Genomic DNA, 26,138 nt, shown 5'->3' on the forward strand with positions numbered 1-26,138 from the left:
GAGAGAGAAGGAAAGAAAGGAGACAAAAAGGAAAAGAAGGAGAAGGGAAGAAAGGAGACAAGAAGGGGAGGAAGGAGACAAGAGAGAGAAGAGAAGGAAAGAAAGGAGACGAGAGAGAGAAGAGAAGGAAAGAAAGGAGACGAGAAGGAAAAGAAGGGGAAGGGAAGAAAGGACACAGGAAGGAAAAGAAGGGGAAGGGAAGAAAGGAGACAGGAAGGGAAGAAAGGAGACGAGAAGGGGAGGAAGGAGACGAGAGAGAGAAGAGAAGGGAGGAAAGGAGACGAGAAGGAAAAGAAGGGGAAGGGAAGAAAGGAGACGAGAAGGAAAAGAAGGGGAAGGGAAGAAAGGAGACAAGAAGGGGAGAAAGGAGACGAGAAGGAAAAGAAGGGGAAGGGAAGAAAGGAGACAGGAAGGAAAAGAAGGGGAAGGGAAGAAAGGAGACAGGAAGGAAAAGGAGACGAGAAGGGGAGGAAGGAGACAGGAAGGGAAGAAAGGAGACAAGAAGGGGAGGAAGGAGACGAGAGAGAGAAGAGAAGGAAAGAAAGGAGACGAGAAGGAAAAGAAGGGGAAGGGAAGAAAGGAGACAAGAAGGGGAGAAAGGAGATGAGAGAGAGAGAAGAGAAGGAAAGAAAGGAGACAAGAAGGAAAAGAAGGAGAAGGGAAGAAAGGAGACAGGAAGGGAAGAAAGTAGACAAGAAGGGGAGGAAGGAGACGAGAGAGAAGGAAAGAAAGGAGACAGGAAGGGGAGGAAGGAGACAAGAGAGAGAAGAGAAGGAAAGAAAGGAGACGAGAAGGAAAAGAAGGGGAAGGGAAGAAAGGAGACAAGAAGGAAAAGAAGGGGAAGGGAAGAAAGGAGACAAGAAGGAAAAGAAGGAGACGAGAGAGAGAAGAGAAGGAAAGAAAGGAGACGAGAAGGAAAAGAAGGGGAAGGGAAGAAAGGAGACAGGAAGGAAAAGAAGGGGAAGGGAAGAAAGGAGACAGGAAGGGAAGAAAGGAGACAAGAAGGGGAGGAAGGAGACGAGAGAGAGAAGAGAAGGAAAGAAAGGAGACGAGAAGGAAAAGAAGGGGAAGGGAAGAAAGGAGACAGGAAGGGAAGGAGAAGGGAAGAAAGGAGACAGGAAGGGAAGAAAGGAGACAAGAAGGGGAGGAAGGAGACGAGAGAGAAGAGATGGAGTGTCAATGGAGTCTGGTTGCTTTGACAAGAGCAATATAGTGACTGTTTCTGGTTAAACAAAAAGGATGTTACTCTTCTAAACAAAAAGGGCTCTATGTAGGGAGACTTTCCATAATGTTGTCAGACAACTGAACCTTTCAGCTGCAAAAAAATTTATTTATGCATTTCTACATTTATTTAGTTATACAAAAAGGATTCATTGGTTGATCAAACCTCCTGTTGGTATATGTAAAAATAAATTCATGTTGCTTTCAGGTGTTACTACATGTGAGTATTACAGGTTCGCACGTTCAGTCACATAAAATGACTGTCAGTAATAGGACTGCTTTTTTTAAAAAAATAAATAAACTTATAGCGGCTGGTGCTGAAATAGATCTGTCGTGACGGCAACAGTTGCTGACATAATCACTTACTCTGAAGTGATTGCGCCTCCAAAATAAAAGAGCGAGAACACTTTTTGCAGCAATTCTTTATGTTGAGTTTATTGAGAGCTTTTATTTTGAAAAGTTCTGATGGTTTTTACTCAGGGAAATGAAAATAAGCGTCCGTAGGTTTATGAATGCGGATCAAATGCCGGGACACACACTGCGGCTCATGCTTTATATATGAGCATGTGCAAAAGGTTTCCTTAAAGTCAATTTGTTTAACGAGGGAGAAAAAAATAATAATCATCAATCATACAACGTTACTAACGGGAGTCCCGCACAGTACCGACTGAGCTAAACGGGCACATGAACTGAACTGCTGTCAAGCGACTGAAGAAAACACAGCTTAAAGGTTGTGTCTGAATTAGTTTCAACCATTTTTATTATTCATTAACAATCCTAAAAACAGAACATATTTACATGACCTGAAGAGAGGTCTGAGGCAGAACCGGGACCCGTAGTCCGGTTCTGTCCACAGGATTAGAACAAACCTGAAGACGCAGAGTCTGATCCTGGATCAGCACTGCTGCACTTCAGTAAGCACCAGAGTCTCTGCTGGTTCAGATCAGTCTTCCCAGTTCGGAGCCGGAGCTCCTCCTCCTGCTGCTGGGAGCTCTGTGGGAACACTTCCTGTTTCCCGTCCTTTCATTTATTGTTGGTTTATTGTGTTTCCTGTCTTCTTCTGTGATTTTACTTCTGGTGTCTCGTCCTGTTTTCTTTGGGTCTCTCGTGTCCTATCTGGCTGGTTTTTGTCCGGTTCTGTTCTCTCTCCGCTGCTTGTTTTTTTATTTCCTCTCCTGTCAGGTTCTGGCTGATCCTGTTGCTGTAATGTTTCCTCGTCTTGTTTTTAATTCTCCCGTTAGACCGCGTCCACACCTCGTCCCGTACCGTCTCATTAGCCGCTCCCGGCTAGCGGATAACGCCGCTCCTCGGAGACTCCACCATGTCCGGTTGGCTGGAGAACGGCCTGGGACTCATGCGCTCGCCCCCCACCAAAAACCCCACGTCCTCCTCGCCCTCTCCCACCCCCACCCCGTTGTCCTTCTTTGTCCCGGCATGCATCCTGCCCGACGCCGACAACAACCGGACGTCAGAGTGCGCGTTGGCCACCGTGTGGCGCCGCACGCCGCCCGACTTCTCCAGGTAGGCCTCGCCCTCCTGCTCCACCAGCGGAGCCAGCGACGAGGAGTCGGAGGAGTTGTGATGCTGAGTGACGGTGATCTCTGGCTGGGGCCTGTCGCCGTGGAACGACCCCGACGGCCGCAGGTGGCGGGACTCTGGATGAGGAGACAGGAAGCTGTTGTGAGTGGAATTCTAGTGGAAATCTAAACATTTCCACAGATACCAAATATGTCAAGAACAATAAATACAGAACAAAGAGTGAAATGATCAAATCCCACACGGGGAGGGGCTTTAAAGGGGCACTTCACGATTCTTATCCAAACCGCTTTGTTAAATTCGGCCAATATTTCCTCATGGCTCAGTAGCTCTGTTTTTCATGTGCTCTGTAAAAAAATCCGGTTTTCCTCTGCAGCCCTGGGTCTGTAAATTGAGCCCAAACAAAGCTGCTGGAGCGAGCAGCAGGTGGCGATGGCGCCTGGATGCAGTGGGAGAGAGGACGTAAACAAACGGCGGTACGTTCAAACATGCTGGACTTCTTAACTTTAGCTGTAACGATGACAGAGAAAGAGCCTCAGAGGGAAAGTCTGAGGAACTGTGAAACACGTTATATGACCGGGCGAGGGGAAGACCTGCGTTACCATCTGTGAGGGGTTTCGGTGCAGGATAAATCTACGAGATTAGAAAGGAATGAAAGCGATGCTGAGGTCGCTCCGTTTCTGCCGGACAGGCGAGTAACGTTAGCTTCGCTGTTCCACGTAAACGCCAGCTTCAGCGTTACCGTCTGTTGTCATGGTCGTGATGATCCCGGCTGGTTAGCGTTGTTAGCTTAGCCCCGGGTGAACGGAGAGAAACGGGTCAGCTCCGTGTTCAGCAGTAAATGTACAGTAGAAGCTCCAGAGGCCGGTGAAGAAAGACTGCAGCTCCTCCGGACTAAAGAGGAGCTCCTGTGTGCTGCTGCCAACTGTTGAATAAAGAGTGAAGGAGTTTGGCCCCAAAGTTAGCACTGACTTCGGCCCTGGAGGTAAACAGTCGCTCCTGTGCTTCCAGCTCTTTTCAGTCTCTGTATTTTTGTACAAACTATTTCAAATAACTCTAGTTTTTTCCTCCGTTGTGTTTTGGACGCTGCGTTTGTGAGCTTACACATGTTGTTCGTTTGATGTTTGTTCACTAATTGTAACTACTGAAGTTCCTCTCGATAAATAAACTAGACTCCGCGCCTTAGATTGAGAAAAGTATTTTGCTTCAGTACATATATAAATATTGTCAGGCTTGTTGTCACACCTTCTACAGTGCTGCTAAAACAGACGACTGGTTACCATGGCAATGCGCCTTCATGAGTCTGTTGATAAACAAACTCTCTGCAGAATCGCATAGTTTCCCTTTAAGAGGGAAAGTTTTTCCTCTCCTTCTCTTCCTCTGAGGCTCCATCCTCACTCCTCCGCCTTCGTTTTAAAAGTCAGACCGTCTGCCCGTCCAGACTAAAGCGGTGAACCTGAACACCCAAAACAGAGTACTTGACCCCGTTTTGAGGTCGCTGTTCTTCGTTCGTCTCTACTTTATTCTTTAGCCGAACCTTCTGCACCTGGAAATCTGTATAGGAATCGGATGAATCGTCTCCCCATTAAGAAAGACGTGTGCGCATTTACGCACGAGGTACAGCAGCATTACGTCACTGATTATTTGAACCTCCCGACAGGACGGTCAGGACGACCTGACAGCAGCCTCTCTGATCAGGAAAGTAACTCCTTTAAGCACAAACACACAGCCTATAGAAATCTATTTACCATCATCCATCAGGGGAACTACTGAGATTGTAACAGGTGTAATATTACAGATTTATTTTTTAGTAAGGCGTTTTATTACTACGTTACAGCAAAAAGCAACACATTACTGTAACTGCGTTACTTTTGTGACGCGTTACTTCCAGCTGTTGTATGTGACGGTCATGTTTTCGGTGATTTTAACAGACGGAAATTGATTCTGATACGCAGCTAAAGCGCTGGCGTGGACGGAGATCGTAGTGTGGATGGTAAGTGAGAGTCATGTGATCAGATTGACACCACTCTGTAAATATGAAGCTACAGCCAACAGCTAGTTAGCTTAGCTTAGCATAAAGACTGGAAACAGAGGGAAACGGCTAGCCTGGCTCCGTCCAAGGGGAACAAAATCCTCCTCCCAGCATCCTGATGAACATCCTGACGATTTCTAGTGTTTATATTGACAAATAATAACTTTACAAATGTACATTTCTTTGTTTTACACCACAGGACGTGTCGGGGGCTAGCTGGTTAGCAACACAATACACAGACATCTTTGACACGAGGTCAGAACTGTTATTCTTCAACTTCTGTGGATCATGTTTTAATTAATGTTTCAAACCAACACTCTTTCAAGCTTTCACCTTTACCTCTGATTCTTTCATTTTCTAAATCTTCTAATTAAGGTATTAAAATGTGCGTGTGTTCCTGCTGGTTTGTCTCGGGCACACAGGATTAGCTCAGTGTGACATTTTCATATATCAGTATTACATAACAAAACGGTATTGTTGGGTTCCTGACGTGACCTCCTGCAGGCTCACTGCTGGACAGTTTCAAGTCACGGCAGGGATTAGGACTATAATCTAATCAGGGTTCTGCCAGACGTGGTGACGAAAGCTTCGTGGAGTTGCACGTTCCCTGCTGGAAGGAAAGCTGCTGCGGTTCACTGACTGAGCACAGACACACAAAGGTTTTAGTTTGTAAAACAGCAGCAGCAGGTTTCTGCTAGCTGAGCTGCTAAAAGGCAACAATACTGAAGCTTTTAGTCAATTTAATTTAATTCTTTAGCTTTATGTTTAGCTTTTATTTGAACAATTTCTTACACAATACATACTTTATTCCCTAAATTACACTCAAGTCCTTTCAAAAGACTAAAGCCAGTAAAACAGATCTATTATAAAGAATTTATTCATTTTACTTTTTTATAAACATATTATAACATTATTATAGTGTTCAAATGTTAAAGTTACTGCATTTTCAAAACTAAAAACACGACAGGCTTAGACAAAATTCTGTAAACTCCTCACAGCTGGACTTTAATAGTCTGTAAAATAAATCAGCAGCTAATTAATTAATCAATTAAATCTTTTACAGTAAATTTACAAACAGCTTCTCAATCACGAGCATTTCCTGCTTTATCTTCATCTAATATGACAGTAGTCTGAATATTTTGGGGGGTTTCGGAGAATACAAGTACTTTATTTAAAAATCTAAATGATTAATTGATAAAGATATAATAATGTCCAAATAAAGCTTCAGAGGATGAATTAACAGGCTGTTCTAAGGTGTTTACTGTAGAAATGTGTTTCAGTTCCTGCCTCTGCTGCTGAATAACTTGAAGTTGTCAACTTATTATTGATCCCGAAAACAGTTTCTCTGACATTTACATTATTTCTCAGTTTTGCTGACCTGAACTTTGTCTTCACCTTCTTCGGTTATTCTGCAGCAGTGGAAGGATTAGTCGTGCGTCTGAGTTCACACTTGCTTTATGAAATGTGCCAGACAAATAAAACTGACTTGACTCTTTCCAAAACAAAGTTACAAAGTGCTCTACATGACCTTAGTTATGTCTGACTTACTATTTTCTGTTGTTGCCCTTCAATTGTTCTTGAACCATTTGTTCTTATGTGTTCTGTGTGTTTCTCTACGTGTTCTATCATTTATTTATTATATTTTATTTTTTTTTATTATTAAACTCAAATTTATGTATGTATATGCAACGTGAAAGAATATTATTTATTATTTATATTATGGTAGTTATCCATTAAAGCCGCTTCGACTTCGACTGACGCATCGCGCCCCAGGCTCCAGAGGCGGCTGTGACAGCATCTGACAGCGGGATGAGAGGCAGGTACACTGGGCAGCGTGTGATTGGCGCTGCGTTAAGAGACTGCTCCTGGCTGTGATTGGTTGTTTTGATTCTTGCAGATGCTTTCAGGAGCAGTAGGAGGAGGAGCCAGAGGAACCGGTTTATCTGTCTCATGTTCTGCCGTCAGGATACAGTGACAGTTTCAGCAAATATGTTATTTTTGTAAAAGAATTCCCTGCTGCTGCTTTAACATAATAATGAAATGCTAAAAGGGCATCGACTATTTTTACTTTTAATACTTTCAAGTACATTTTCCTGATCATACTTAAATACTTTTACTCTCTCCAGCACTGGTGAACATAGGTGTCATTTACACTGGGGACCACTTTTTGAAAGCTTTTGCTAAAAGGTTTTCTGAAAATTAGCTTGCAACACAAAATGTTAAATAGCAAGTACAAATTCTATGAGAAAGGTTTACTTGCACAATAGGAAAACATCCCATAAATTGGTGCAGAAAATGTCTCCAGAACGCAGGAAATCGAGAGTTTAATGCTCACAATCTTGGGAGTATCTACCTCAATATTGTGCTTTCTCACGTTTCGTGGCCTAAGTGTTTAATCACACCCCTCATATGAGCCCTTAAATGTCCCCAACACCTTTCAACACAAAGTGACGCCCTTGCTCGTGAGTAGTACTGACCAAACCGTGGCTGGTTTCTGTTTTCCAGAACGTTGCTGAGGTACGGAGACACGACGATCTCCACCAGACGTTCCAACTGGTAATACTCCAAACTGGGACCGCCGGGCTCATGGATGCCCTGAGGGAGAGACAGAGAGAGTACATGTACACAGAGTACAACATATTTTTGGGCCTTTATTATTGAAGACACCTTGTGTCGCTTTGTCTTCGCTTCTTCAATGGGATTCTTTAGGGTCAAAACTTGGGTCCAGGGTTAAAGCTAGACTTGGATTGTACGGTTAGAGTCAGGACTGTAGATTAAAATGTATGAATATGTGTTGTGGGCATGAGAGTATGTGTTAAGAGATTTTATTGTTATTTTGTGTTTAAGCTGCAGAACGGACAGGTTGCAAATAAATAATAAAATTATATCTTATTTAATGTATATTATCTTATTAAAAATCCTGTGTCTGGGGTTTTTTTCTCATATTTTTGTTCATAATTCAGTAATAGTCAGAAAGACACGAGCAGTACGACCGTCAGACAGGTCGGAAACAAACCCGCAGGTTACACAAACGTATTTGGAAGAAAAATAAAGGTGAGGTGGTAAAATGAACATCCAACCCGTCAGTTTCAAACATCCATCACAGTTTACAGACTCACTTCCTGCTTTGACCGACTGCACTCACTTTATTGCGTGCACACCTTTTTTTTCCCTGTGTAATGAGGGATTATTGACAACATTTCAGCTGCACCCTCTTTCAGTTTAACTCCAAACAAAATGGTTTTATCATCTGGATACACTGGACGTGTCCAATCGTCTGATCGCTTCCGTTTGTTGACCGTTTGCTCCCAAATCACATTAATTAACTTGATAAGTATATAAATGGACAAACGATGGTCAAAACTACAGAAGTAAGCTGTAATAAATGATCCTTGTGTTTGTGTGTTTACCTGCAGCACCAGCAGCATCTGTGTGACAGGTGGAGGGACGGACGCTGCAGTTCCCAGAGTTTCCTCCAGGTGGAGCTTCAGCAGCACCAGGTCTCTGAAGGCCACCAGAGCCATCTGCCTCACCGTCAGCTCCTGACCCTGAACACACAGGTGCATTTACATCACTTCTGGGGACATTACACTGACACGCATTCATTTCCTGGATACCTAAACCTACGCCTGACCCAAGTCTTCACTCTGAAATGTAATGTTTTTTATTTTATGTTTGCATTTTGGCCCCATGACGTTGGTTGTGCGGCGGTGTTGGGGGCGTGTTTATTTGTGCTTAAGACCTTAACCGCTGTGAAACACTCAGAAAATAAAGTTTTATTTCTCACCGGCTTTCTCGCTCTTTCACTCTCTAGGTGGCTCGACCATCGCTGCTCTCTCTCTCTCTCTCTCTCGCTGCGTTCAGACTGCAGGTCAAAGTGACCCGAGTCTGATTTCTCTGCTCACGTGACTCAGATCTGATTTGTTTATAACAGTGTGAACAGGTCACATGGACTCTGATCTTTTCCCGTCTGGATTAGGGCCACTCTCATATGTGGTCCACATCAGATCCAGGTCTGGTTTTCTGAACTGCTTCCACAATCCGGTCTGTCAGATCGTCGAGTTCACGCAACTCTGACAACTCTGTCGCAATTCTGCGTCACGTGCCCGGACGGAAACAGTAAAGAGAGTGGGGGGCTTCTACGCTCTGTACAGCGCCGGGAACTGTAATGAAGGCGATGGAAAGGACACAGATATGTAAACATTTGTCATAAATTGTGAGAATTGTGACCACAGGAGGAAACCGGGACACTTCACACTTCAGTCTGATATGGGCCATGTAAAAAATAATAAAAACATTTTAAAAAATCTGACCTGGGCAATACATCCAAATTGAGCATTAAAGGAGACCTATTACATTTCATTTCCTGCTCTGTATTTTAGTTCTGTGACTCCTCTATGGCAGCTCTGGATGATCAAAGTCTCATAAAGGCCTTCATTTCAGCCTCTGTCTGATGCAAGCAGTAGATGCTCCTGTCTCTTTAAGGCCCTCCTCTCAAAAGCCCACTGGCTGCACGCTCCTTTTGTGGGCGTGGCCAGCATTCTGTGTGTGGAGTAAATGACCTTATATGGAAAACCTGCTCCGTACGACGTCATACTGAGCCTGTTTAAACCAGAGCGTTCAGAACAGGGGGAAATCTTCTTTTAAATACTTTTACCTCGTTATTTGAAACGTTGGCCATGTTTAACATGAACATACGGAAAGCATAACAAGCCTGCAGCGTAAACAGAGCTTCAGTTTGGTCCATGAGCGCCGCCTGGACAGTGAAATTTCAGGCTGACTTTGGAGCGTGACAGTCGTTCCTATGACCTCAACCGCCGCAGCTCAAACCAACTGGCTACCCATATTCAAATTTAATGGGGGGGGGGGGGGGGTTTGGGGCGTTTCATCGCAGCCACTTTAAGAATTCTCAATCCAGCTCTATGTGGAAAGCCTGCAACGCCAAATATGGCAGTTGTCCCGCCCCTGCTGCTAGAAAGCCAATCATCTGCTTTTAGCAGGAAAGCAGGAAACATTTCAGCCAATCGTGTGGTTTCACTGATGTAAGTTTGTATGTTTGTTTTACGTCGACTGCGTGGTAGAAGTAAAACCGGTCGGGAAAAACGCTTTTTAAACCTTATTTTGGGGAAAAGTCGTCAAACTTTTTCAGCGATTTTTATCAGATTTTCCTGCAGATTCTTTTCATGTAGGTTTTGTGTCCCGGTGATTCAGACAGGATCCCGGTCTAGTTAGTCCGAAATAGCTGCCCGGAGGCCAAGATGGCTGCCGAGTGGCATGACTGTGGTAATATTCCCCCGAACACACACAGTGTAAGATGCACCTCAGCAGCAGTTTCCTTCAGTCCAAAGCTCAGCAAGTTAATCCACTGACCTCTGATGATTTAAGGATTTGGATCAGTGAATCAGTTTTTCTAGGAAACAACCACACAGACTGATCTACTGTCACACTGTTGTTTTATCTTGAGGTTCGTGATGTTGTTGCTGCAAAACTAGCAGCCATGCTAGAAGCTCTGAGGCTGTGTTTCACAACGCTAACATGCTGTTGTTTAATGTCACTTCACCCTACAAAGAACTGCTTTAAATAAATCCATCTCAAAATCAAACAAACAAATGAAATTTTTAGGAACAGACTTTTAAAAAAAAAGCTTTTTCTTCTAAAAGCAACAGAGTCTGATTCAAACCTACAGGAAAAGATCAATCAGTCACATTACTTCACATTGCTATGGAAACAAAACTCTCAAGATTATCTAAATTATGTGAAGTGGCCTTGATTAATGCAGTCTGAGAGTATTTGGACTTATCGTTCATTATCAGTGTTTCTGGCCTGAAGCCCTCAAGAGGTTGTTTACAATTAACGTTCAGAGCACTTCAAAATGATTAAATAATGGGCAACAATGCACATGAGGTTGCCACCTTCAATACAGAAAAATAAGGGACGCCTGCCGCAGCGGGGGCCCGGCAACCACAGGCCTGATGGTGTTCCAGAAGTACAGGACTCGTACAGCACTGAGTAGCTGTTTGTCTTTCAGCATAAAAACTAGAAACAGGGGGAAACAGCTAGTCTATCTTAGCATAAAAACTAGAAACAGGTTGAAACAGTTAGCTTAGTATAACAACTAGATACAGGGAGAAACAGCTACCGTAGCTTAGCATAAAAACTAGAAAAAGGGGGAAACAGCCAGCTTAGCTTAGCCTAAAGACTAAAAACATGGGGAAACAGCTAGTCTATCTTAGCATAAAAACTAGAAATAGGGGAAACAGTTAGTTTAGCTTAGCATAAAAACTAGAAACAGGGGGAAACCGCTAGCTAGCTTAGCCTAAAGACTAAGAACATGGGGAAACAGCTAGTCTATCTTAGCATAAAAACTAGAAACAGGGGGAAACAGCTAGTCTAGCTTAGCATAAAAACTAGAAACAGGTTGAAACAGTTAGCTTAGTATAACAACTAGATACAGGGAGAAACAGCTACCTTAGCTTAGCATAAAAACTAGAAAAAGGGGGAAACAGCCAGCTTAGCTTAGCCTAAAGACTAAAAACATGGGGAAACAGCTAGTCTATCTTAGCATAAAAACTAGAAATAGGGGAAACAGTTAGTTTAGCTTAGCATAAAAACTAGAAACAGGGGGAAACCGCTAGCTAGCTTAGCCTAAAGACTAAGAACATGGGGAAACAGCTAGTCTATCTTAGCATAAAAACTAGAAACAGGGGGAAACAGCTAGTCTAGCTTAGCATAAAAACTAGAAACAGGTTGAAACAGTTAGCTTAGTATAACAACTAGATACAGGGAGAAACAGCTACCTTAGCTTAGCATAAAAACTAGAAAAAGGGGGAAACAGCCAGCTTAGCTTAGCCTAAAGACTAAAAACATGGGGAAACAGCTAGTCTATCTTAGCATAAAAACTAGAAATAGGGGAAACAGTTAGTTTAGCTTAGCATAAAAACTAGAAACAGGGGGAAACCGCTAGCTAGCTTAGCCTAAAGACTAAGAACATGGGGAAACAGCTAGTCTATCTTAGCATAAAAACTAGAAACAGGGGGAAACAGCTAGTCTAGCTTAGCATAAAAACTAGAAACAGGTTGAAACAGTTAGCTTAGTATAACAACTAGATACAGGGAGAAACAGCTACCTTAGCTTAGCATAAAAACTAGAAAAAGGGGGAAACAGCCAGCTTAGCTTAGCCTAAAGACTAAAAACATGGGGAAACAGCTAGTCTATCTTAGCATAAAAACTAGAAACAGGGGGAAACAGCCAGCTTAGCTTAGCCTAAAGACTAAAAACATGGGGAAACAGCTAGTCTATCTTCGCATAAAAACTAGAAATAGGGGAAACCGTCAGTTTAGCTTAGCATAAAAACTAGAAACAGGGGGAAACCGCTAGCTAGCTTAGCCTATAGACTAAAAACATGGGGAAACAGCTGGTCTATCTTAGCATAAAAACTAGAAACAGGGGAAACAGTTTAGCTTAGCATAAAAACTAGAAACAAGCGGAAACAGCTAACTTAGCTTAATAAAAAGACTAGAAACAGGGGAAACCGCTAGCTTATCTTAGCATAAAGACTAGAAACAGGGGAAAAGCTAGTCTAGCTTAGCATAACAACTTAACAACAAGGGAAAACAGCTAGCTTAGCGTAGCATAAAAACTAGATACAGGGGAAAACAGCTATCTTAGCTTAGCATAAAGACTAGAAAAAGGGAGACAGAAAATGACTTGATTTGGAGCACTTGAGGTCAGTTTTGCTGTGGGTCTGATTTTTCAGAAACAAAGTGTAAATGATTCAAACTGGTGGTCAGAACATAAACATGTGTGATGGTTACATCATCCAGGGGAGACTTGAGTTCCTGTGTTCAGACACACTGAAGTGAAATGAGAACACAGGATGAGGAAAAACACCAACGCTATTAAATGCTACTGAACCCTAAACTGCAGTCAAACCAGGTGGTGGTGGTGGTTGTGTGTGTGTGTGTGTGTGTGTGTGTGTGTGTGTGTGTGTGTGTGTGTGTGTGTGTTTGCGTACCTGGACGGGGTAGAAGATGGCCTGCAGGGTGGGGAGGATCTCTGTGAAGAATCTGCTCCACATATCGGCGAGAGCGACGAGCTGGTCATCGCCTACGAGAGACACACACAGACCGTTACCATGGAAACACTGCAGCAACAGCAGCAGCAACAGCAGCAGCAACAACAACGTGCCCCATTTCCCGGACGCACCGCGGGAAGGCAATTAATGTGTTAAGCGTCAACTTAATGTTTTTGTTGTTCTGCTGTCGGTAAAGAGAAACAGACATGATGTGACGCTGTGTTGGCGAATCTTAGGCTTTAAACATAAACAACAACAACACACAAACACGGGTAATACGTGCTGTGATTACATCATTATTTAAAAGGACACGAGCTGACCAACGACAGAGTCAACATAAATTCATGGCGTGTGCTAATGATAGAGCCTGAAGTAAACAAAAGCATATTAAAAAACCCTATGATATAATGTGAGATAATTTAGTATCCTTCCTTTTCAACTCCACCAATATTAATCAATAAATACTCCACACCTCACCAGCCCTGTGGTGCAATTTACATTCCAAATCTTTACAAAGAGACGTTCAGGGAAACAGATTAAAAAAAAGCATTATTAATTATTAAATTAATGAAAGGCTTAGTCTCTTTAAATTAATCCACCTGAATGTGTGAGGGGCTCAGGGTTAGGGGTGTGACGGTACACTTGGCTCACGAGACGTGAGGAAACACGATATTGGGTTCACGAGAACAAGACACTGTTTTGAAAGAATCTTCAGTGCGGAAAAATGTCTTCCCTCCCACTTAATTTCCTGCATTCTGGTGAAATTCTGCATCAATTTCTGCATTTTATGGTGGAAATGTTTTGATTTATGTAGAGCAGAGGTCACTAATTGGCGGACCGAGGTCCGGATCTGGACCCAGCTGCCGTCCTCTCCGGACCCCCGACCTACAGACGACCTATTATTGAGAATTATTACCTCCTGACGGAGCGTTTCTATTTTAACCTGCGCAGCTTCTCTTGCGTTTACTGTAGTGGTTTATTGGCCCAGGAAACTCACAGACCAATGGCACTTGTTCCAATCGTCTCATGCTCAGCCAATCAAATCTGTGCATTCTGAGATGCATTGCGAGTCGAGTCTGCGATTGAGAAACACCAGAGGAAGAGAGGAGACGACAGAAAAGAGACTTCACATGGCTTTTAATCAAGAATGTGCAGATTCTTACCTGAACATTCTTCCCACAGGAAGTTCAAACCCAGAATCTCTCATTTGATCTCAGACTGTCACGATTATTAAAAGCAGCAAAGTGAAGCACGGCTACGAGACGAAGCACAAATCTTTTGAGCAAACGTACCCGAACTGAGGGAACAGAAAATACAATCCCAGCCGGCAGGACGAACCACAGCTCATGTTTCTCACTGAACAAGAGAGAGTAGGGAAGAGGTAGATTCATAAGAGGGAATGAAAGAGAAGAGGAGGCGCTACAGCTGTTCAATTGTTATTGAGTGTTTATTATAAAATTGGTTGAGACTGCACTTCAAGCTTTATTAGATTTCTTCTGGAATTAAGCACATTATTTTAAGATGCACATTTAAAAAAAACTTTTATGTATTGTAGGTATTTTTTAAATGCAGCCTTTAGTTTACTTAACTTTGGAATTTATTTATAGAATAGTTAGTATTCATTATCCCTCCAGTCTGATGTGAAATATTATTTGATTTGACAGTCAATTTTCTCTAACTGGACCCCTGCAGTAGAGGGCAACGTAAAATTCAGGCAGCAGACTCGGAATATAGTGTAATATAATGCAGTCAGGCTCTCATATATTTCTCCTGTAGATCAACGTTTTCATTTAATATCATCCCTGCTGAGTCATTTTTTATTGACAAGAGACTCTCGTAGAGGAAGAAAAAACAAGGTACAATATAATTATTGTCTGTGTCAATGAAAGAAAGAGTCCTATAAACAATACAGACCAACAAAAAACAAACAAAAACCAACAATAACAAAGTTAATAGTAAGCAAAAAGGCTAGAGAAAACAAGAAGACCTCATTTAGCTGCAGCATTCAGGGGGAGATTTCCTGGATACATCTCTACGTAGTTGTCTTGCTATTTTAGTTTCTTTCAGATGTTTCTCCTGTAGATCAACTTTTCTTATTTAATATCATCCCTGCTGAGTCAGCACACATGCAGCCATGATTTTAGTCTTCCCTCCTCTTTTGTTCACAGGGAGAGAAACAAACTGTGCCAAGAGGTTGTTAAAGTTACTGATCGGTGCACGTTTGGGGTCATTTTTTTAAATCAGTAGCTCGTTTTTGTTACATTTTTTTGGACAATGCACATTTGTTTCCTCTATATTTTAATTTCATTGCATGTTTTCTCATTTTGCAAATAAACCCTCCTCAAAGCATTTCCAGAACATTTTTAAAAAGTGATGGGGACGTGTCTGCAGTGGTTACATTTCTACTAGGGCTGCGCGATTTGGACAAAAAGTCACTTTGCGATTTGCGATCCGATTATAATGGAACAAATGGAACAAATGAGTCTACTTGCTTAATTATCAAAGAAAATGCACAAAATACTGACATTTTGAAATGTGCATTTCTCAACTTGAACAAAGTGAAACAATATTTATAACAACAACAAGTAAAAGAGATGTAAAAGAGAACAAAGGGAGCGTGTTGCTCTACAGAGGAGGCGGCTAGAAGCAGCACATATCGGCACACCGGCTCAGCGTACATCTGTCTAAAGCACAGTCTCCATCCACAACCTGGAGGAGGAACTGTACACCAGTGTAATAAATAAAGAGTATAATGTTTAGTTAGTTTTACTATTAGAATAACAATAATATATTAAATACTACATTCATTATAATTTCATATAATAATATACTTTTTACCACTAGTTGAATATTAAATCCAGTTACAGCTGTTTCATGCATCGGTCTCAAAGCTTGTCAATAATCATACTGTTCAACAGTCTGTCTCACAGCCACAGAGCGACGTCGCCACATCGCTTTCGCAATTAGATTAATCGTGCAGCCCTAATTTCTACAGGGAAAGAAACGTTTCCATGCAAACTAGTATCCTGGTTTTTATGTCTTGTATCATCTTGAAAATGTTCACATGCATCCTGTTTATTAATGTCTGTGTTTACGCGATCGTTATCTGAGATCCGTATCCAGGTTTCTGATCAGGTCTTGATTTCTCACCATCTCAGCCACACAATGTTCTGCTCCATACCAAAATATGTTGAGACGCCTGGATCAGGTCTTGACACGCCACATTATCCTGGTTTCTATCGTGAGTACTCCAGGCAGCATATCCAGCTTTCTGAACTCAGGGTTTGCTGCTCACATGCACAAAACATTATTGTGATTCTCCAAAAACCCAGGATACTCGTGCGCATACTGCAGTCACATTAACGAGCTGAAGCAAGATGCTAAATAAAGCGCTGCTAAATGATAAAAACTAATTTGCCCACAGGGACATTAAAGTTTTACTTAATGGGCAACTTTTGAACTTTCAAGACCACGTGTGCTCTTCCTGTTTGTCAGAGGAGACAGTCAGGGTGGAACCGGAACAAATTTCCAAGACCCGTGGACTCGTTAAGACCCGTGCGTTTGGATCCAGCTAACGCTACCAGCAGCAACGTGTCAGGTACAAAACACAGGTGAGCTGACGTTCACCTTTTATACTGAAGGGAAACCGACGATGGTTACAGATGAGACGAGTCCCAGAGACGCCGCTCTAGGACAGAGACTCCTTTCACTTTAGCCGTGAAGGGGAAGAGGAGCGAGGAGGAAGTGGATTTGTGGCGAAGGAATCAGAACCCAGAGTCCCATAAGAATCGGATTTGATAAGTGGAATCAGAATCGATCAGATTGAAACAATACCTAAGTTGAGTTCAGACTCAGAGAGTACTAACCCATCTCACCAGAGTGGAGAAGGACCTGGTCCAGGACTTCAGACAACCCTCGAGTCAACAGCTGGTTCTGAAACACAAAAAAAGAGTAAATACATCAAGTCTTTTTTTCAGCCTGCCAGTCGTCTGTAAATCACCTTAAACTGCACTGACCTGTATGAAATAATCATAGACTTTAACAGGAGTTACAGTAACTCCACCTTCAGTCAACTTTCCTGTCGTTTCGCTCCATTTAGAGTCAGCAAAAGACGTAACACGTGACATCGAGGGAAAACCAAGGTCAACATCAGTGACATCTGGTCAGATCAGAGGACGTTGACAGGAAGTACATGTCAGCTCTGAAGCAGACGGACGACAGCGTTGAGATTACAGAAAGGTGGAACAGGAAGAGGATGTCGACCATCTGTTGATCCACAGCTCCCTACCCGAACAACTAAAAGGATAAGGAGCCAAGTGGCTTGGCCGTTCACTGACTGCAGCTCGAGGGCACAGGAGGCAGAAATCAGCTTAGGTTAATTCCACAGAGCTGTTGCTTCACTCAGACTACCAGGGTTTCACCCGACTGCTACCTTAAGCTCGGTCTCATTTCGCACCCTTTCACTTTTTACGTTATGAGTGTTTAAAATAAACAAGTACGCTAAAATGCAGTGCACTATGGGAACTAGAGCTGAAACGTTTCAGCGATTAAATCGATTCATAAAATGATTCGACAAATTCTTTGCATCAATGCTTCGTTTAATCCATTTAACTATACAGCGCAGTGTTTCGCACGGACATTTATTACTGTCGCACATCGCGCTTACGCTCTGACCACGACGTAATTATGATGGCGCTGTTTGCAAAGTGGGGGGAAGAGAGAGAAAACAGCGAGGGACAAAACAGAAAGTGTCTAAAGTCTGGGATTATTTCAAGCTAAAGAAAACAACAACTCTGTGATCAGAAAGCCGCCAGCGGTTTATAATAACAAACAGCTGTTTCACGTACTTCATTTAAGTACTTCTTAAACGACGCATCGATTAATCGTTGAAATAATCTATCAAAGCTTCGAATACTAAAATCATCGTTAGCTGCAGTGCTAATGAGAACCCTGATGATGAAAACTATGGCTGAACTAGTAACTGCATTTGGAATAGGGCCACACCAAAATGAAAATTCTTGGCTGAAACCGAATATAATGAAAAACTTTCCCGAATACCGAACAAGGTTTTTCACAATTTTTTCCATTTTTTTTTCCATTTTTTTTACCATTGCATAAAATATTCAAAATGAGCTTTTCCCTCAGTGTTTCCCACAGGATGTGGAGAGACTATGGTGGGTCCTGTACAGACGTCTTATTTTGAAAACCGGACGTTGTCACATGTGTTTCCTCCTCGCGCTAAATTCATCCAGTCCGACCCGGTTTGATAAATAATGTTGTAACATGAAGACTTCACAGCCTCTCTTCATACTAAAGAGACAAACTGACAGGATAAAGTCTCTAACCTGCCTGTCAGCTCGCCACTTCACTTACCGTAAAGACTGGAATACGTGCGCACTCCACATTTTGGTGCGGCTAGTTTAATCTCCTTCTCACAGAGGAGAGACAGAAACACTCAAAGCGGATCTTTTCTAAGAAGTCAGCCGCAGATAGAGCGGATGTGCTGGGAGACAATTCAGCAGAACGGCGTCTGCAAACGGCTCGGACAGCGTGTCAGCAAAATTGTTCGGCATTTTGATGTATTAACACCGAAAGTGCTTTTTTTTTTTTGCCATTTTCAGCCGATTAGTTTCTGGGGCAAAACATTCTAATTTGCGATAATATCACGAAATGATAGAACAACATTTTCTAATCGCAAAGGCTATGATTACACTCTGGTCACGTGACACTTGGCACGCTACGCTGGACCTCGCCTTGTTGTACAACGGCCTCGACACGTGTCAAACAGGAACATCATGTCTTTTAATTTGTGAGATGCTATTTTGGCTTTAAAGAAGAAGATGCTGCACAGCGTCAGGTACTGTTTTGCTATTATTGCAACCTCACAGGGGAAAACTACTAAACTGGATCAGAACTCAAAACATAAAGCTATGTCCGATCGTTGTACCCAACAAGGACAACTGACCAAAATGTTTCAACCTAATTTAATTATAACAAACCTCTGGCCAAGAACAGTTTAATCAATCTAATATTGTGTTGGTCATACTATACAATTATTTATTGCTTGTCTTTTTTGAAGCATACCAAAGATAAAAACCTAAAAAAAAAAAAAAATCAAAAAAAAAAATCAGTGATTAAATTGCAATCGCAATATTGGTAAAAAAAAAAAATAAAAAAAATAAAAAAGAGAAGAAAGAAATCACAATACAATTATTTTCCAAACTCCTATCGGTAAAAAAAGGTGGAGAGTGGAAAACTGGACACTTTTCACCCTTAACGGTCGCCATCTTGGCTACGTAGCAGAAGGGAAGGGACGACGCCAACGATGGCGATAATGATCCGCCCGGTAACAATTCACCAAGAAGAAGAAAAAGGAAGGAAGAAGGAAATAAAGGAGAAGTACGGAGAGAAGGAGAAGGGAAATGAAAAGGAGACGGCGAAGGAGGAGAACAAGGAGAAGAAGAAGGAAAAGACCAACAAGAACATTTTCAGTAGGTCCACAACGGCCGTGTTTGAGACAACACTACGCTCTCAAAACTCCCGCAATTTGCACTGTGTACACTATATGTAGAAGCCCTGTTGCTTCTAACCGCCTTTTTATCCCATCCATGCGACATGTAACGTGCCAGGACCGCCACAGAAAGGGCATAAAATGATGATGACGGTCTAACCTGCCAAAGGACCGCTTCTTTAGATATTTACATATTAGATGCTTTGCGCAGTCCCAAATATCCTGCTTTGCAATTTCATCGCACCTGAAATGTGCCTCAGCTGCAGGGATGAACATGTGCTCGTCACTCATTATTTCAAATTTAGAAAACTCACATTTCTAACGAGAAGTGATCTAAAATTTAACATAAAGCTTCACTGATCACTGAAGCACTTCTGAATGCAAGTTATTATGAAAAACAACAAAATTAGTTACCATAATTATGCAGATGACACACACATTTACATAAACGTATCACCGGTGGACTATAATCCCATACAGGTGCTGAGTAACTGAACAAATCAATGACTGGATGTGCCAAAATTTTGTTTAGTTAGATAAAACTGAAGTTATGTTTTTGGAGCCAGGGAGGAACGATTGAAAGTCAAGCCAGAAATCTTGGTGTAGTCATGGACTCAGACCTGAATTTGAGGAGCCACATTAAGACAATTACAAAGTCAGCCTACTATCACCTGAAGAATATATGAAGGATTAAAGGACTTATGTCTCAGCAAGACCTGGAAAAACTTATCTATGCATTTATCTTCAGTCGACTCGACTGCTGTAACGGTGTCCTTACAGGCTCCCTAAGAAATCCAGACAGCTGCAGCTGATTCAGAACGCTGCTGCTCGAGTCTTCACTAAGACCAAAAAGGTGGATCACATCAGTCCAGTTCTGAGGTCTTTACATTGGCTTCCTGTATGTCAAAGAATTGATTTCAAAATCCTGCTGTTAGTTTATAAAGCACTAAATGGTTTAGGGCCAAAATACATTTCTGATCTTCTGCTTCATGTGTTTTTTTCCTCTTTCCCTATGTTGCGTTTAGGGTTTATGCAAAGCACTTCTGAGTTGCCTTGTTGTGGAAATGTGCTATACAAATAAACTTGCCTTGCCACTAAACGTAATGCTCTGGCTCGACGCACACACGGAGGGAAGCTGCCACGCCGACACGTGTTCAATGACTTAAGAACATAATGTCTCACCTGAAGCTTGAGAAGATTCGCCAGGCTGTTCGTGGCTCGCAGAAATTTTACCTTCCTGACATACTTTCAGGGCTTCCGCCTGGTATTAGTGTTTGGCGAGGTCACGGACATATCCACCCATTATTATTATCGTTTTTATTTATTCATTTGTTCTCTTTTCATTCTCATTTATGTATTGTAATTTGCATATATATTATATATATATATTATATGTTATATTCATGGTAATCCAAGGGAGGTTAAAATAAAGGGCAACACTCGCAGGCGTTTCTCCTCTCGAGAGTCTCCGGTTGAGGGGAAACGTCTTTTAGTGTCTTCTACCACTCCAGCTGCCCTTGATGTTCACCTTCCTTGGAAAACTATGACCTGGGTGAGTGAGAACCTTCGCAGATTTCGTGGCACACATCACACCTGTGTTACATCTGTAGTCTTTGGTTTGTTGACCAGCTGGGGCGAGTGGGAGTTCCTGATTTAAGCAGGTGACCAACCACGGTAAGAACGTCTACACTGTGTGCTATGCCTTTTGGTCAATAAGAGAGAGTTTCAGACCAACAAATTAGTAGATTTTAAGTGGTGAGTTTATCTTTTTGGTTGCTTTGGTTCTCAGAAAGGAGAACTGCATTAATGTGGTTTAAATTAATTTCATAACATCAAGGCTGGCTCTGGGTCAAACGGCCAAAAATGTTACCGCAATAAAAAATGTCACATCATTGGATAACAATAATTATCCGGATAAATCGATCAAATCGTTATTTCTTTCAGGTTTAAAGGCTGATTTCTGCCCCTGACTGAAAGTTAATGTGGTTTTAAACTTTTCTTTCAAACAGTGGATCACTTCACAAATCTGAAGAACATTCAGAACTATTCTGATAAAACCTGTTTTCAACAAATATGCACAAATAAAAATCTGTGTATGGTTCGTTCTTTCATTATTATTTAAAGTTAGTTTTTTAGTTTTTTCTGTTTTAAAACCAAACGTAAAAACAAAGCAGCTGCTTCTTGTTCTATCTGTGACCGGTGTTGCATCCCTACTGGTTTTCAAATGAACTGGCTGCTGTACACGGGCGCCTGTTTGCATCAGCTGTGCTCTGCGTCGGGCTTCATCCAACCAGAAAGAATCATCACCGACCGTCCGCAGACCTCCTCTCCCTCGCCCTGTACGCTCCAGCGCCCCGTTTCCTCTCTGGTAGACCTACTATGAGTGTCGTGTTGCCAGTGAAACTGGCGCTCTGGACGCTCAGTGGTCGTTTCTCCTGGCAGGATGAAGTCTGATGCTCCTGTTTTACACACAGCTTAATCCATGTGTTCCTGCAGCTGGAGGCGCGAAACTTTCTAAATTCTTCCATCTCAAGAAGGTAATAAGAAGGTAGTAAGGAATAAATTACACAAACCTTTTAACCCGTGTATGATTCGTTAACATACAGCTCATGTTTGCTGCGTACCACTGGATGTACTGACAACTATCACTGAATTAATTTTAAACTGAAGAAATCTTAAAAACCGGAGGATTCTCAGGCAACTTCTGAGGCGTTTCTGTTCCTGTTACAAACTGAACGGTAAGCCTCCTGTTTTTCTACCTAAAAACCAACTTATGTTGATGTTCAAGCTCGTCTGAAATTACATTCAATCAGGCACCGCAGGTTTATCAAGGGTAACATACAAAGCTACACCAATCGGACACATTAAATATCCGAATATTTAAAACGGAAAAACCAAAAAAACTACCTTTAAATAATAATAATGAAAGAACGAACCATACACACATATTAATAAAACTAAGCAAAACCTTTTTTACAGACTCTTTTCCTCAACAAAATAAATATCGTAATAGAGAAACAGAGTGCTGATTTGTTTTTTTGATTCGAACAAATTAAATCAAACATCTGTGAGTTAGTTATTGAGAAAAATTACATCCAGATAATTATCTATAGTGTTATTGCACAGCACTAATCCAGGCTGCAGGGAAGTCGTCTGTTGTATTTCCGGACCGGCAGGATAAATGGGGCCCCAACCTCATTATCGCCACTGAGGACCCATTAACAAAGGCCCTTAACCCCAAACTGCTCCAGTGGAGCTGCTCAGAGGCCAGCAGGTCGGAGGGCCTTCTTCCTCGCGGTGAAACTGAAAGCCGCATTAAGGAAAGCGCCGGTCATCAGTTTCCTGTTGTGTCACATGACCCCCCAGACTGACTGAACATCGACAGCGTGACGTGTTAAAAATCCATCTCTAATCCAGCAGAGCTGAACAAGTCGACGCTTGTGCAAAAACTCCTTCAGCGGCTGAAGAGAAGCAACTCGTCGTGACGGACAGATAAACATCTTCACATTCTGCAGCTGACAGCGAGCTCCACGTCACGCCATCACTCCAGACTCTGAGCTGCAGACACTTCAGGTTTTACTCTCTGATGTCTGGATTTAGTGTTAGACCGGCGCCGGCCGTGGTCACGTGACCAGGCTGCCGATCACATGACTTGTTTTGGCAGTTTTATTAACAGCTGGAGCATCAACAGAGATGCTCTAGGAAACCTGGAGTTCCTGCCAGTAGAATAATCATTAAAGTATTATTAGTATTATTAATGAATAATCAAAAAAATTTAACTGTAAATTAAAATCAATAAAAAAATGGACCAGTTTGAAAAAGCTATTACAAATTAAATATACAAATTTAACTTAAATGATAAGAGTCATACTGAAAAAGACAACTACAATTTGCCAAATAAATATTGGATTAGCTTCCTCTGTCTTTCTATGACGAAGGAATTAAAATTATTGAAAGTGTTTTTCCCTGTGGTGGACGAAGTACACAAATCCTAAACGTGAGTAAAAGTACAGATACCCTTGCTAAAATATGAACTTTCAATTTAAATGTCAACTAGAATCCAAGTCCAAAGGTAACTGCTTTTGTCAGGGGTTGCAAACAAAGACAACAGAATTTTAAAAAAAGAGTAGAGTAGAAGTAATGGCATGAAAAGAAAAATACTAAAAAGTAAAGTACATATACCTCTAGTTTGTACTTAAGTGCAGTAATTGAGTAAATGTTCTTAGTTACTGGTTTTTCCACTCACTCATGTGCCTTCCTGTCACTGGATTATTCTCCTGCTTTAAAGGAATACTTCGAGTTAAATGTGTTTTTATTTATTCTTAAAATGTCTTTACAGTTATGTTTACTGTCCATAATTTGTAATCGTCAGATGTAAAATATCAGCCTACGTCTCGTTATCAGATCATCGTTTTACTCTAGAATATCGATATCTGCATCAGCCTATAAAAAAACCCCCAGAGTCACCAGACTCTGCGGATTAATGTTTACTGTAATAAACACAGATACAGGAAGTGGGGCGACCACATGCACGTCAGCTACCGTTTCCGCTGATAACAAACAAACAGTCTATATGAAGCTGTCAGGTTTCATTAACCTGAAACAGGAAATAGAAGAGTGAACGTACCTGGAAGTAGTCGGTGATAAAGGAGCCCATCTCAGTTTTAAGAAGCCATCTGCAAAAGACACAGAGATGTTTGCTGAGTGGTCAAATCTGAGCGACAACACCAGCAAATAAACAATATGCACGCACGAAAACATGCAGACACCATTTCCCACATATATAATATTTATCTGTATTTCTTTTTAGAAACGACTTCCTCAACTGTCGGTTTGAACTTCAGCAACTGCCTAAATGCACTGAGTTGCTGGCGTGTGATTGGCTGTTTAAGTTTAAGTTGTCCAGAATGAGAGACTAATTGCAGAAGCTTCCTGTCAGCTTGACTGAGCCGGTTTCTGTTCACCGCTGCTCCCGTCTCGTGCTGCGTGTGAACGGTGCATTGAAGAAAAAGAAGTGTTTTCATCACCTGATGCTCTCGTTCAGCGTGAACAGCTCGTTAGTCTGCAGCGCTCCACCCTGGAACACCTTGATCACAGCTGATTGGACGCTGAGGACACATAAGCAAACACACAGGTAAGGTCAGAGGTCACCAAGCCGGTCAACGCATCACATAAGCTGCATGTCTTTAGTATGGGCACGCCGCAGGGTTCAGCGTTTTCTTTGTCCAGAAATCTACTCTATACACATTGCTTTATTTAATACCAGTTATCAAAAAACAATAAACATGACGATTAAGTTTAGTTTTAATCTTAACAAATAATAAAGTAACAAAATCTTAACAAGGATGCTGTGTGTCTTTTAGCTGCTGCCATTATCTCAGGAGAAGCGATGGGTTTCCTTGACTTTGATTCATTTTTAGGATGAGAGTCAAATAATTTAAATATACCTAAATGTTGCTTGTAGAGCAACAGCAACGTTCACAAAGTCACTCTAACCCCCTCGAAGATTTCAGTTTGTTTTTCTATTTAATTGTTCACATTATAGGTCACATTAAAGGTGGAAAAAGTTCTGACATGATTTATCTTTGTCTCATTATTTTACATCATAAGAACCTGGCATTTTAACAGGGGTGTGGAGACTTTTTCTATCCACTGTAGATCCTTTAGACCGTTCAGTGTTGCTTTTTCATACTTTTAACAACGTGCAAAGACTTTGCTGGCTGTATGAATTAATCTTAGTTGAATTGAAGTTTATGTACTACGACAGCGTTTCCCAACCCTCTCCTGGAGAAAGTTTCCCCTGTCCTGCATGATTTAATCTCTCCCTGCTTCTACACAGCTGATTGAAGCAGCTTCAGGATTCAGAACGAGTTGATAGTTTGAATCAGCTGTTTTGGAGCAGGGAGAGATTTAACACACACGGTTATTTAAACAGTTGTCCACATAAAGAAACTCCTCCTCACCACAGCCTCTGTTGGCAGATCCTAATTTGCGTGATTTAGATGTTCAAATATTGATAGTGGCAGATATTTTGATAGAACATGCAGATGTTAAAATGTTTTGCATAATGCAAATCAGCCACTCCTGCCAGATCCTGTTCTAACTGCTTTATCTGTGTGTGTACAGTGAATAAAGAAAGTATTATTACAGTAGGCTATTGTCTCCATTCATTTTTAAAAAGTGGATATTTACAAAATGATCGATCCAAGTGTACATGTTGTTTTGCATGTGTGTTCATTTTTACAGATTGTACAGTTTGATTGTCCAGCAGGGTTCTAGTTACGGTCTGAGCTCTTAATCCTGCATCTGTGGGGGTCAGTAATTCATTTACCAACAACAACCATTATTTTTAATCACAAATGTGCATTACATTAATAAGATAAATACACTAAAATAAACACGTATTCCAAAAGAACTATGCTGCGTACGGCATGAATGTCATTACAACATGATTAATAATAATTAATGATAACATAAAGTGCAGATTTGAGTCTTTGTTGGTTTGTTTCAGGCTTTTAAAAGTTGAACTTTGTTGCAGTATCACACACATCTGGGGCGAGTAATGTTCTGCTGTGTGTGAGAGAAAGTGTTGACCACGTAATGAGCAATGAAGTCTGTCCAGGCTTCAATTATTTATTTATTTATTTATTTATTGATCTCCGCAGGTAACGTTCGTTATTGGCCGCTACAGACCCCAACGAAGCTCAAATAGCCGCAGTTGTCCGTTTTTCCTATTAAATTCAGCTGATTGCAGTAAACTGCCA

General features: G+C 41.7%; 1 protein-coding gene and 1 long non-coding RNA gene across 9 annotated transcripts in view; one reads left to right on the forward strand and one right to left on the reverse strand.

The window, feature by feature from the left end:
• Positions 1-1,957: 1,957 nt before the first annotated feature.
• The window catches only part of prr5l (proline rich 5 like), a 45,955-nt gene continuing 21,774 nt past the window's right edge, over positions 1,958-26,138 (reverse strand). For 4 of the 5 annotated variants that reach the window (XM_046038420.1, XM_046038421.1, XM_046038419.1 and 1 more), the window contains 7 exons: positions 24,402-24,482; positions 24,002-24,050; positions 16,730-16,796; positions 12,804-12,895; positions 8,200-8,337; positions 7,267-7,384; positions 1,958-2,876 (listed from right to left, as the gene is read on the reverse strand). In XM_046038420.1, coding sequence (XP_045894376.1) covers positions 2,509-2,876; positions 7,267-7,384; positions 8,200-8,337; positions 12,804-12,895; positions 16,730-16,796; positions 24,002-24,050; positions 24,402-24,482 — 913 coding nt within the window. In that variant the 3' untranslated portion in view covers positions 1,958-2,508. The remainder of the gene's footprint in view (positions 2,877-7,266; positions 7,385-8,199; positions 8,338-12,803; positions 12,896-16,729; positions 16,797-24,001; positions 24,051-24,401; positions 24,483-26,138) is intronic. The other variant, XM_046038422.1, reaches the window with a different exon arrangement.
• Positions 3,436-8,575, forward strand: LOC123962353. 4 transcript variants are annotated; one of them, XR_006822910.1, is made up of 5 exons: positions 4,451-4,541; positions 4,689-4,750; positions 4,989-5,044; positions 6,516-7,345; positions 8,206-8,575. It is a non-coding gene; the product is annotated as an uncharacterized LOC123962353 (long non-coding RNA). The 4 variants fall into 4 exon arrangements; XR_006822909.1 differs by lacking the exons at positions 4,451-4,541; positions 4,689-4,750 and adding an exon at positions 3,436-3,742; XR_006822908.1 differs by lacking the exon at positions 4,451-4,541 and having other exon boundaries at positions 4,600-4,750; positions 6,516-7,404.

This window comes from Micropterus dolomieu, linkage group LG22 (assembly GCF_021292245.1).
Source record: "Micropterus dolomieu isolate WLL.071019.BEF.003 ecotype Adirondacks linkage group LG22, ASM2129224v1, whole genome shotgun sequence".
Classification (NCBI taxonomy): Eukaryota; Metazoa; Chordata; class Actinopteri; order Centrarchiformes; family Centrarchidae; genus Micropterus; species Micropterus dolomieu.